Consider the following 13191-nt stretch of genomic DNA (forward strand, 5'->3'; position numbering starts at 1 on the left):
GCCGCACTAGAGCTGCACAATGGACCATTGGTGACTGTCTGGGAAACTTCCCTGTGGATGATCCGGAGACAATATACATACGTCACATCTATCCCGTTTTACAGGGAGGACACATTCATACACCAACAAATCGCTCTCAAATCGTAATTTGGCCCTGAACTATAGCAGATTCAATTTCTGATCCAGTACCTCGAAAGGTAATGACTTTTTTATGGGAACTTGGAGGACTTTGAGACCCCGACAGATTCAGCGTGCTCCAGTCACCATTTTGTACACGGGGAGCCTTCGGTCAGCAAGAATCGAACTCACGACCATCAACCATGGGCCCAACGACCTATCAGACTGACTATTTCGGCCCCAGGAGTATGATATAATGACAGTGGTTCGTATCTCGATTTCATAAAAAAAATCAACGTTTACACAAACAGTAGTGATAGTACTTTACTTAAATCACACCAGAGCTACGCAACAGGCTATAGGTAACTATCCGAGGATTAGCCCTGAGGATAATTCGAAAATAAGACATCACAATTTTGATCATCTGCAGAAGGGATGGTTCTAAAGCTTTAGTAGCCTAACGAACTTCGAGCAGTTTATGGTAGAAAAGTTAAAATAGAACCGATAGCGCGCACCCTCGATCCTTTCGCAAGCCGATCAAAGTGGTCACCCACCCGCTCTCTGCCAGTGAGGATTGACTTCGGAAATCTACTGAGACTATATCTTATGATCAGTCAGTCCACTGTAGGACGCTTACACAAATAACACAATAGTTGTACAAATAGAAACTATTAAGATCAGATGAGCGGAGTTCAAAAACTCCAACATTGTCCTACAAAAACTCCTAGGAAAGCTGAAGGAAACGGAAACCTGGTGTCTAGATTGGAAGTTTAAAGTTAACCACAACTACTAATTATCCAGCATAAAAGTAAATCCTCCCAAAAAACCAAGCTGTTCTCTTTCTTTGATGAAACTATCCCCATTGTCTAAACTAAGGAGCGAAATATCTTGGTTTAGTCATTAACAGTAAACTCAGTTTTAAAGTTCATGTCAAATCAACTACCAATGAAGCACAAGCAACCAGTCAGAAATTACAAATTCTTCATCAAAACTCGAGACTTAAACGCTTACTCTACATTTCAATGATACGTTCTATCCTGTCCCGCAGTGGACTGATCATTAAGAAACGGTTCCCAGCAGATCACCGAAGTCAAGCATCACTGGCTGCGGTCAGTGTGCGGGTGGGTGACCCACTCGGATCAGTCTGTGTAGGGACCGAGGGTGTGCGGTATTGGTCCTCGTTAAACTGTGCTACAGTAAAGTGCTCGACTTCGCACGCAGGTCGTTGGGCTACTTTCTAATATTAAAATATATTAATATTAGAAATAATCTACGGCTATAAAAAGTAAATTCGGCAATAAAAATGTAAATATGTAACAAAATTTAGTTAAACATACTGACTCGACTTCACTGTGCAAGAAAATTCGTAGCGCAGCAAAAAATTTCGAAATAAATAAATAAATAAAATGATGGAAAAAAAAGTGACTGCTGTTATAGTGCGGATTTCAGGAGAACTCTTCAAGGCACCCGTCTCGCGTCGTGGTGGGTACTATGGTTACGAGGAAAGGTCACTTCGAATAGGGGTGTGGGGTGAATAGTTTGATCTTAGGGTAGGCTGTCGTGAGTAAACCAATCGACAACTTCTTTCCTCCATTTCACCCCCATTAGAAATGTGCTCTCGCTTGTCCATAGCAGCAGACAACCCCAGACTATAAGTCTGGAGGAGTTCTCACAGCAGCACTATATTTAAGTCACAACTTTTTTTCTTCTTTCTTTTTTGTTGTTGTTGACATGCAGGTTTATTTTCAGGTGTAAAGGAAAGTGAATAATGGGTAATTTAAACATATTACAGTCGGATACCACTATAATGAACCGCTTGTGGATGCAACAATGAGTCCCCTTATAAATAGCATATCCAAACTCTATAAAAAAATTATTTTTGCATATTGCAATAGTATTGTTAATAATAGTGAATTCAATAGCTCATAATTTGCTTTATAAATATGTGGACTATTGCTAAATATGTAGAGTCTCTCTACAACATAGATTCTTTTCAGCAAATTTTTTTTCTTTAGCAAAATTTTTAATAGGAACATTGAAAATATTTTCTATATAATGAATGTATCTGAGTGCAAACAACACATCGACTCTCTTTTTTGATCTGGAAGAGAGGTAGTCTTCCAGTGGAACCCTGGCCATTGAGGCATCTACGGAAATGAACGGGCTGCCATGTTGGCTAGAGAGGCTTCAGCATTGCATCCACCTTCTCATCCAGTTCCTCTTAGAAATGCAAGGTGGCTTCTTAAGAGCAAATTCAGACACGGAGCAATATCTGCTTTTAGGGTTGCTGTTGTTCATTTACGTCGCACTAGAGCTGCGCAATGGGCTATTGGCGACGGTCTGGGAAACATCCCTCAAGATGATCCGAAGACATGCCATCACAACTTTGATCCTCTGCGGAGGGGATGGCATCCCCGCTTCGGTAGCCCGACGACCTGCACGCGAAGTCGAGCACTTTACGGTAGAACAGTTTAACGAGGACCAATACCGCACACCCTCGGTCCCTACGCAGGCTGATCCAAGTGGTCACCCACCCTGCTCTTAGGGGCTAGCCTTCTTGATGGCCAGCAGCGCTCTCATCTTTCCCTCCTTCCTAGGGTCGAGGGAGTTGATTGTCTTAGAATAATTACTGGACATGACTACTTGCACGCCCATCTATTTAAAGTTAACCTGGTCAATTCATCTCTTTGTGCGCTCTGTAACACTTCGCCTATGACTGGGGAGCATCTATTTGATTGCCCCTCTCTTCTTGACATTCTTTCCTGTGACGACTTTCGTGCCCTCTCACCTTCTGGAGCTACTTCACTGTCGTATTGGACTGAAAGACGCCTTATGTCTGAGAAGACGATAGCGGGCCTAATTTAAAATATATATATATATATATAATGAATGTTTTTAGATAAAATGTTGTACCGAATTTACATTAAAGTTGCACCTAAAACCACATCAATGATTGTTAGATAGGTTTCAATATATGTTTAAATTAATTAAGTATTTATGATGATCAAGAACATTTTAATTGAAATTTATTAAATAAAGAAGAATAAGAATGATATGTTTTTGTAAAATTAGTAATTTTATTTGGCAAAATGGGAATTTCGACACAAAAATCTAAGTTTGCGGTGCCCCTGGAAAAGTCTCATTTTAAACACTCTTTTATAATATCCATTCATTTTTAATCTAAAGTCATAATTTTCATCTGGTTTTTTGAACTTATCACATTTACAAAAATTTTGCCACATTTATTCCAATATCTTCACAAAGGAAATTTGAGTTCACTATAATCGAAGTACCCATTTCTTAGTTGTCCACTATAAGTGTACGAAATAAGTTTCATTAAATAATAGTTTAGATAGGAACACTAAGAAAGTTCAGTACAACAGTGTTTACATTATCTTGGGTTCATTATAGCAGAGTATCAGGACCCCGCCAATTTTATCGAGCATCCATATCCAGGTAACACACATTATCAACCACATTCAGATTAAAATTAACCTTAAAACGATTCACAATAACAGTTGAAGTTTTGGAAATGCATCAATATATGAGTTCTTAAAAATCAAATTGAAATAACTTGTTTAGGCCCGACATATTATATACTTATGCAGAATTTAAAATCAGGGAAAACTCTATAAAGTGGATATCTTAGGGAAAGAAAAATATGTTCGCTATAGAAATGTTTTGTTTAGGAGAAAAACATGCAAATTCAGAAATCTATAATGCTGAAAGTTATTTTATCTAAATTAACATGATGGATGAATAGATAATTTGAAATCTGTAAATACATTGATATTTAAATTAAATACAAAAACTCATAATTAATAAAATGCAAAAATAACTGGAGATAAATACAATATATTTGTCTTATTTTCATTCTAAAATTGCTTTCAACAAATGAGATTATGCAATAACATGTTTTTATTATTAGGGTTTGTAAACGAAGCATTTTATAGAAGTATAATGGACAATGATTGCAAGCAAACAGAAATATTTTCTTATAAATGTCTTTAATTATTCTAATGCTTTAACTAATTTAGATATCATTGAAGATTAATTAGAAACTTTTTCTAAACATGTTTTTATCCATATAAACGAGCAGACATTTTTTTAGAGCTATATTTTATTAAAATATTTGTTCCATAGAAAGTTATGCCATTTTTATATTGTTTTGCATAAATGTAATAATACTCAGCTGGGTAATAAACTAAAATTTTACCAGGTTTGCACAACTCCTTAATTGTAGTCAAACATGTACTGCTAGGCATTATTTTTTTCTTACACGAGGCGCTTCAAAAAATTTCTAAGCTGAAATCAATGTTCAATTTCAAATAGAATATGAGAAAATTTGCTGTCGAACAGTTATGCGAATTAAAGGTGTCGTGTCACTACTGTCTACATGAATGTGCTTAAAATGCAAAGGTTTGCATATCCCAACATGTTTCATTTGTCATGAAAATTTCAAATGCGTGGTGTACTATTTAATGACTAGTGGTATGTGTGTGTTTGTATATATACACACACACACATATAGTAATAAATAATATCAAATCAATTATAATATTAATACAATATTTGTGCAGACTGAAAAGAATAACAGGAAACAGTTGTGTAGCTTTAAATAATGGTCATTTAAAAATTATTTCGGACAATCTGATAACATGAAAAAAGTGTTTTATGAATGTTTTTGCAAAGATTGGAAGAAACTCAGGCTAAAAATTTAAATACTAACTCAGTTCATTTTCACATGTCATTTCAAAACATAAGCTTGATCTAAAAACCATCTAAGGAAGTATAATATCACCTAATTATTAATATGAGAAATAATTTAACATTATATTTATAATGCAAAGCATTAAGTAGTTAACTAAATTCACACCATGATTATTGTCTTTTTTCTTTATTGGTCAATATGCAAATTTGAAGTTATTAACATATATTAAGTAATGTGCAACACAAACAATGGAATAAAATGTATAAAAAATTCTAAAAAACAGTATAACATTTTTTCAAAAATGCATTATGTTCTTGTCTTTGGCAGTAGAAAAAATATAATATTTAATAACAATGGTCCTTTTTAAGCTGGAAGATGAATGTTTACAGCTTTCAAGGCATCCTCAGCCCATCTGGGATATTCTTTAGAAGGATACATTTGCAGCATAAAATCCTCAATAAATTTAGGAAACTTGTCTTCAAGAATACTTTCTCGGATCGACTTCATTAAATTCATCTACAAAGGATATCAAAATATATAGTATCCAAGTTTATTTCACTTCACCAAAAGTTACAGTACACAAAATTTACTAGCATTGTTTCATAAAAAAGAATATTGTATAACTAATAAATACAGCATTAATTTGTTTTGTTTTACCTTTTTGTATTACATTAGAAGTTAAAACAGAAAAGATTTTTTAAAAGTTTGCCCACCATTTCTTCAATACTAAACAAACCATTTTAAGAATTCGTTCAAAACGTTGAAAACCACAAGAAGAAGAAAAAGAAAACTAATCATAACAAAAACTTTTAGTATAGTTCTAGGCCATCTTGATAGGGTGGTCACTTCTTTTTTAAAACTTTTACACAAAAGAATTTAGATAAATAAGTTTCAGTAAGTACTTTATAAGTGGGTTATAAAGTATCTAGGTTAAATAGGTCATATAACCAACACTCATATTTAATTTCTAGAAAAAATTCCATAAGTTTTCGAATTATCCACAAATAATCTCAATTGAGATTACTATAAAAAAATCTTATTTAGGATGGAACAATTTAATCATTATTTAAATGAGTACTTAACAGCAGCAGTACAACAGCTCAAGAAGGGGGGGAGGGCTTCACCTTCTCTGAAAAATTTATCTGTATCATTCTCAATATTGATAGTTGCTTAACAGTTCAATATCCTGATAGTTTTAAAATCTGCACCTGAATTCAATCATCAAAGTTTTAGATGTCATTTAGCTAGAAAGGTTAGATTAGATATGTACGATCATAAAAAGTTTAAAATAGAACAGAATTTAAATTAAAAAAATAAACTACTTTTGAAATAGTTCATTGTAAATGCCCAAATCACTAAGAATCCATCTTTTCAAAGTTTGAAATACTACTATTTTATGAAAACAATTATGTTATGTTAATGGCTTTGTAACTTTGTAACAAAGTTTTATAAGTATTTGATGATCTTACATTTCTTTTCCAAAGCAGACTGATGATTTCATTAAAGAAAAATTAAGGATTTTAGATAGTAGTGTTCAAAAGAGATGTAACCACCACCTTCATAATTTCAGATCGAACTCATAATTCTTACTCTTTTGATCAGCTAGTTCACCAACATCCATAAACTTGTAATTGGAAAACACTGAGTGGCAATCAAATGTTTTAACTGTTTTGTGGATTCTTCTGCTGGTAGTTGTTTTTGTCACTTATTCGGTTGTGTAAAGCAAAGATATGTCTTTCCAGAATGTACATAATAGTTTGTGGATAATAATGTTTTGAAAAACCTTTTGAGTTTCTATAGCATTGTTAAATTTACAGCTCTTTAACTCTTTTGGGCCCGGTGGCCGAGTGGTAGTGCTTTGCGCTCCCGTGCCACAGGATCTTCGAGCCGGGAATTAAACACTGGAGGGTTTCGCATTCGGCTGTCCATCTAACCGGAAGATCTGCTCTTGCATCCCAGAGCCCAAGGTGAAGAAAACTGAGATGGGCACAGTAGGCCTGGGTCCTCTATGGGCGCGGCACTGAGTTTAGTTTAACTCTTTAGGGAAGAACTTACAGTGAATGCTGAAAGTTCAACAAGAGGGGATGTAACTGATCGTTTTCCCACTTATTTTAATTTTGCCGTGTTTGCCACAGTAAAGGTCTAAATTTAAAACATACTATAGTTAGGATATCATTTCCATTTTCAAACCTCTTTTAGCAGGTTTCAGGGACATATATTGAATTATGCCAAGTCTTCCTTTATATTTTATCATAGCATGGATGAATTCTTGTATGGTGCAAAATTAAGTTCTCAGTTTTCCTTTTCTCGATATGACAGAATCAAAAATATAATTTAGCAGTAAAAAGTGATTATAAAATGCTTATTTTCAACAAATAGTAACAGTAATTATCAACGACCGTCTAAATAAAGTACTTAAATAAATAAGTTAAAAAGTCACTATTTTTCTTTGAACATCTAGTTCGTCAGAATGTAAGAATAAACTAACAAAGCTTAAAAATTATTGATTTATCATCCTAAAAAAGACGATAAAAATCAGAGCATTAAAGAACTTCAAATCAAAGCATTTTAAAGTTGTTCAATTCTACCCCCACCAAAACAAAAAAAAAAAAAAAAATGCCATAAAATTATACCTGATAGGTAATATTATGAGTAGTTATTAGATGACAAGCAACAGTTTCTTTTCTAATTGTTTCATAAATGTAGGCTCTACAATATCGTACACACGTAGGACACTTGCAATTTTCATCTATAGGTCTAAAATCTTTAGAGAATTCCTTATGTTTCAAATTTATTTCTCCACCAGGGACTAGGGCTGTTCCAAACCTCTGAAATTTTCAAATTAAAAATAATAAAAGAATAATTAATCACATTTATAGCATCATATTTATAATACAGTAGAACCTAGACCCTTTATTTATCAAGGGACCATTCATTAAGATTGATAGATACAAGGAAATAATGACTTTAAAATGTATGAAAGGTAATAGAGAAATAATGGACTGGAAAATTAACTAATTTACAATGAGTATTGAAGATTTTAATTGGAAAAAAATATATATATACTTATGGCAAAAATATTTAGGATTCAGAAGAAAGATGAATAACCACATTTATTTAAACTATTTGGAAATTTTGGTTAGAATACATTCAATTTTTAGCACAAACAGTAATTTTCAACATTTGCAACAGATTGCTGCCTACTTTTTGTATGTAAGTCCGCATGGAATATAGAAAGTTATTCCCCGTTTCAAAGGTTTTTAGGTCTTCTGCAAATGTTGTGGTTCTACTTCACGATGTTCACATGACTTGCGGCTTCTTCAGCTCCAACCACCATTTCAATGAATTGACAACCCCACAAATTTCAAGATCTTTTATCAACTGGTACAGGTATGAGGCATTTTCTCATAACTGTAACAAATCCTTATTTTCTCCATCTTTAGCATCAAAAGTAGCAGTTTTTCTTCTCAAAACGAAATATCTTCAATATCTTTTTTTAATGCAGGCAGAATTTCTGTGTGACAGACGCAGGAGTCTGCTAGTTTCAAAAATTGGTGACGAAACCATTAAAGCAATGTGATGTGTACGGGAAAGTGAAAGATGCGTGAATGATGGATAGTGGTTTGACTGAACAATTAAAACTCCAATTTCTTACCGAAATAAAGTAAAAGTAAACTACCCTAATTATGTTTGAAATGAATGGTAAAACTGAGTTTGGGCAAAATTAGTTTGTTAGTTAAATCAGACTAATTGTCTCCAAATAATCAAGTTTTTAAGATAAAATATTTCTTGAATAAAAATTGGTAGAATGATTAGCTTGAAGAATTTACAGCATGGATAGGAAAAAATCCAGTAGATCTTACAAAATAATATGAATTTCATGCTAAAAGTCATAAATGTCTTGATCACTTATATGAACAACTGCGATGTCACAAAGTAATTAATCTACAAGGGGGAGACCACCACTAAGAATGCATTTTATGTTTTATTTTATAACTGATTTTCAAAAATAAATAAAACTTTGTATTTTTGACTATCAATGTTCAACTTTGTCCCCGAGTAATTTTCCAATTCAGAAGACAAGGGAACTCCTCAAACAAGTATAGAGACAGTCTTCATGGGGAACTTTTTGATGGAATCAACCTGTATTTGTGTTACATGGAGCGGAAAATCTCTCAAAGTTAGCCTGGCAGCCACTTTATGTCAGCACTATGGTCGATTCAAGGTGGAAACAGAATTCATATTGACTAATCATCACGGGGATTTGAACATGGCCCACCTCATTGGGAGGCAAGCCCTCTATCCTGTAAGTTATTGTAACCCGGAAAAAGATTTAAAAATATTAAAAGTAATTAATTGGACAAAAAAAATTATTCGACAGACTCCATTTAAAGAAAGAAACTTGTTGGGATGACCAAGGCTTGCTTTGGGTTGTACAGCCAAGAAGAAAATTACCAAAAACTGTAGTAACAAGCACTAGTTTTCTGACGAAATGAAATAATAAGAGTTTATGTAGGATAAGTACAACAACAAAAAAAAACTTACAGCTGTTCTTGTTGGATAAACACAGTCAAACATATCACAGCCCAATGCAGAACATACAACTAAATCAACAGCAAATCTGGAAAACATTAACAATAAAATAAATTCATCTGCTACATTAAACAGTACTGACATTCAGTTTAAATATATTTTACACTTTGCATAGAAAAAAAAAAAGAAATTAGTATTCACAAGAATAAAAAAATTCTTCAACATATATATATATATATATATACAGGGTGGTCCTAAAATATATGTCAAAAATGTAAAGCTAGGTAGAAGGGACATAAATAAGCATATTTCGATAGGAATGTGTGTGCAGTAATTGCACATTAAAGCACTAGCTTGTAAAACAGTATGAATCAAAGGATACTTAAAAGACAAAAGAAAACAAAAATACTACCGACTCAAGGCGGCATTACCGCACTCACAATCCTATATGAAATATGCTGTCCCCTCTACCTACCTTTGCATTTTTGGCATATATTTTAGGACCACCCATTATATATGTTTATTTCATCAAAGAAAATTATAAAAATAATTATACGCTCTTATAATAATATTTTCTGAAATTATTCATTTATCATAGAAAATCAATAAATTGACAAGAGCTTATACACTGAAAAGCAATTCAATTGAAAAGCAAAGAGAAGAGAGGGAAAAAAAACAATCAACATTGAAAACAGAAACAAACTGAAACAATAAAAATAATATTTATTTAAACTGTAACTTAATAAACTAAACAAAGTTATTATATAACAGGTATTTAACAGCTGACCCAATTTTGAGTTTATGACTATCAAAGTTCAACTCCATAGCCTTGTAATTTTGAACCCAATCTAGAAGACAAGGGAACTCCTAGATCAAGTGATGGGATAAACTAACCATTGTGGAATACCTTTTAATGGAACTGATCTACATTTGTCTTATAAGGTGACGAAAACCACCTATGGTCAAACCATCTACCATTGATGATATTTTAAGTCAGAACTGCAGTCAGTGTAAGCCGGGAGCAGAATTAATATCAACCAGCTATTTGAACATGGGTCACCTTATTGAGAAGCAAAAACTTTATTCCTTAAGCCATCACGGCTCTAAACACTTATTAAAAAATATGTTATTCTGCCAACCTTGACATAGTGGTTTGAGGTCTATAAATAGGTCATCAGTTAATCCCAAGTTGATAACTACCAACATTTAGAAATTGAGCTAATTCCTTCATAGTTATCCAAGACCAGATTATGTAGATAATTTTTGAACAAAAAGTANCATAATTAAAAAAATATATAGTCTTTTAATTTATGATCTTTGAATAAAAAAATTGCAAGATCCGGAACTCAACATTCCACCGAAGTTCCGAGTAGGACCGAACCTACAACAACGTACCTTTGAGGCGAACGCTCTAACCACTACACCACGACTCTTGTACCTGACAAAGAAGATTTAAATTTAAATCATGTGTTTTTACGTTATTATGTTCGTTACATGACAAGTTGTAACAAATTTTTACTTTATTCAGTATTTTGGAAATTCTTTAATTTCATCTTAGTTTAGTTTCATAAGAATTAAAACTCATAGTTTCCTTGTCAGTTATTGACAATGAGCAGACTCAATATTATCAACAAACAAATATTTATCTCCAGTTTAAATAAACAAAAATAATTATAAGTATTTAAAAATAGAATACAAATTGTAATAAAAATCTACACTGTTCAGTTTATTCAAATTTAAGAGAGACGTAAAATAATATCCTTCTTGGGCACTCACATTCTTTTTTAGAAACATTTTTACCATTGAATTTACGTTTATAATCCCAAAAAATTAACGTAAACATAACTATGCAACAAAGCGTAACTTTTTCGTTAATAAAACGTTTTTAAAAATCGGTAAAAAAATGGGTAAAATGTACACGTTAATATAACGTATTTTTAGTACTCATTTTTAACGAAATATTTAAAGGGAAAATTGATAGCGTTAAAATACCGTCATTTTAACGCATACGTTTTAACGAATGAAGAAATGGTGAAAATCATCACGTGAAATTGACGTAATTTTAACGTTAAGTCCAAAACCTTATACCGAACGAACGTATTTTTTACGTTTATTTGCCCCTTCATGCTGCATGGGTAAGTACAAGTAATCTAATATTAATTGGTTATAAACAGACTAAACCCTACTTAGGTTAGTTAAAATAAATTGAATATGGAACAGGATAATGTTTTAAATTTTTTTCGCTATAAAACATAAATGATTCTTTTATAAAACACTCAGACTGAATTTCAATAGTGTAGTAATATAGCTAAAAACATATATAAACTAATACAAGTAAATATATTGCACTCCAGCAAGAACAGTGTCATAACTCCAAAATGCAGCATTTGAGAAAAATCAACTTGAAGAATACTATAAAACTTATTCTGAAATAGCACAATCTTTTTATAAATTTCAGTTAAGTATTTAATGGTGGTAAATTCCTTTAAACTCAATAGTGTGGCGGCACTCTTGATGGGGCACTTCATATATATTTTTTATTGACATAACCTCAAAATTGCTATTTTTTGAATTGTGACACTTTTCTTCCAGGGGTGCAATGTTTTAAAAAAAATGTTTTTTTTCCGCAATTTTAACACAGTGATTATGAGAACTGAATAGGATGATATTTTAATAAATTAAAAATCTGTATTAGAAAGCATCGAAAGTATCAGGAAGGTTATCATATTTTCATTAATCCATAGCCAACAACAAGATGCTCAGAAACTTGGAAATTTAAGTGTTAATGAATTTTAACTAAATATGTTTTTTGCCAATAACAGGGATGTGATTGACAAAAACACAAAAAAGAGGAAGTTTATAACTGAAGCATTAAACGTGCAAAAGAAAAAATGATTTGAATTCAATAGCCAATCAGATGATGATTACATTATTATCTATTCAAATAAATATAAATAAATGGTAATTATGTTCTTAAATAAAATCTTGATTAAAAAAATTCCTTTTTTAATAATTTAGATAACTTTGAGTAATTATGCATAAGCATGATTTTATGTATCACATCATTTCAAAAAACATTTCTTTAATTTAATGGTCAAAGGACCTTTATGGACTTTCTCATCAGTTCTTTGTTTTTTCGATTGTCTTTTATTAACATGACTGATCTGTAGACTGCGTTTTGCAGACTTTTGATCATCAGTGTTGATAGGACAAGAGAGTTCATTTCTCACACAATTTTTAGAGGCCTTAGATTAAGAATCGCGATGTTGGATTTCAAAATCGCGTGAATNGTTTTGCAGACTTTTGATCATCAGTGTTGATAGGACAAGAGAGTTCATTTCTCGAACAAATTTTTGGAGGCCTTAGATTAAGAATCGCGATGTTGGATTTCAAAATCGCGTGAATAAGAATCGCGATGCTTGATTTTAAAATCGCGTGAAAAAGAATCGCGATGCCGGATTTTAAAATCGCGTGAATAAGGCGATATCAGATTTTAAAATCACGATGTTAGATTTTAAGATTGCGTGAATAAGAATCGCGATGTTCGATTTTAAAATAGGGTGAATAAGAATCGCGATGTTGGATTTTAAGAGTGCGTGAATAAGAATCGCGATGTTCGATTTTAAAATAGGGTGAATAAGAATCGCGATGTTGGATTTTAAGAGTGCGTGAATAAGAATCGCGATGTTCGATTTTAAAATAGGGTGAATAAGAATCGCGATGTTGGATTTTAAGAGTGCGTGAATAAGAATCGCGATGTTCGATTTTAAAATAGGGTGAATAAGAATCGCGATGTTGGATTTTAAGAGTGCGTGAATAAGAATCGCGAT

At 32.5% G+C, this 13191-nt stretch overlaps 1 protein-coding gene across 1 annotated transcript in view; it reads right to left on the reverse strand.

Moving 5' to 3' along the window:
- Window positions 1-4998: 4998 nt before the first annotated feature.
- LOC107439662 (tRNA-guanine transglycosylase) overlaps window positions 4999-13191 on the reverse strand; it is a gene marked incomplete in the record, with an annotated part of 11287 nt that continues 3094 nt past the window's right edge. The window contains 3 exon segments of the mRNA XM_043052131.2: window positions 4999-5344; window positions 7462-7656; window positions 9374-9449. Of these exon segments, the coding sequence (XP_042908065.2) occupies window positions 5192-5344; window positions 7462-7656; window positions 9374-9449 (424 nt within the window).

This window comes from Parasteatoda tepidariorum, chromosome 8 (assembly GCF_043381705.1).
Source record: "Parasteatoda tepidariorum isolate YZ-2023 chromosome 8, CAS_Ptep_4.0, whole genome shotgun sequence".
Lineage (NCBI taxonomy): Eukaryota > Metazoa > Arthropoda > Arachnida > Araneae > Theridiidae > Parasteatoda > Parasteatoda tepidariorum.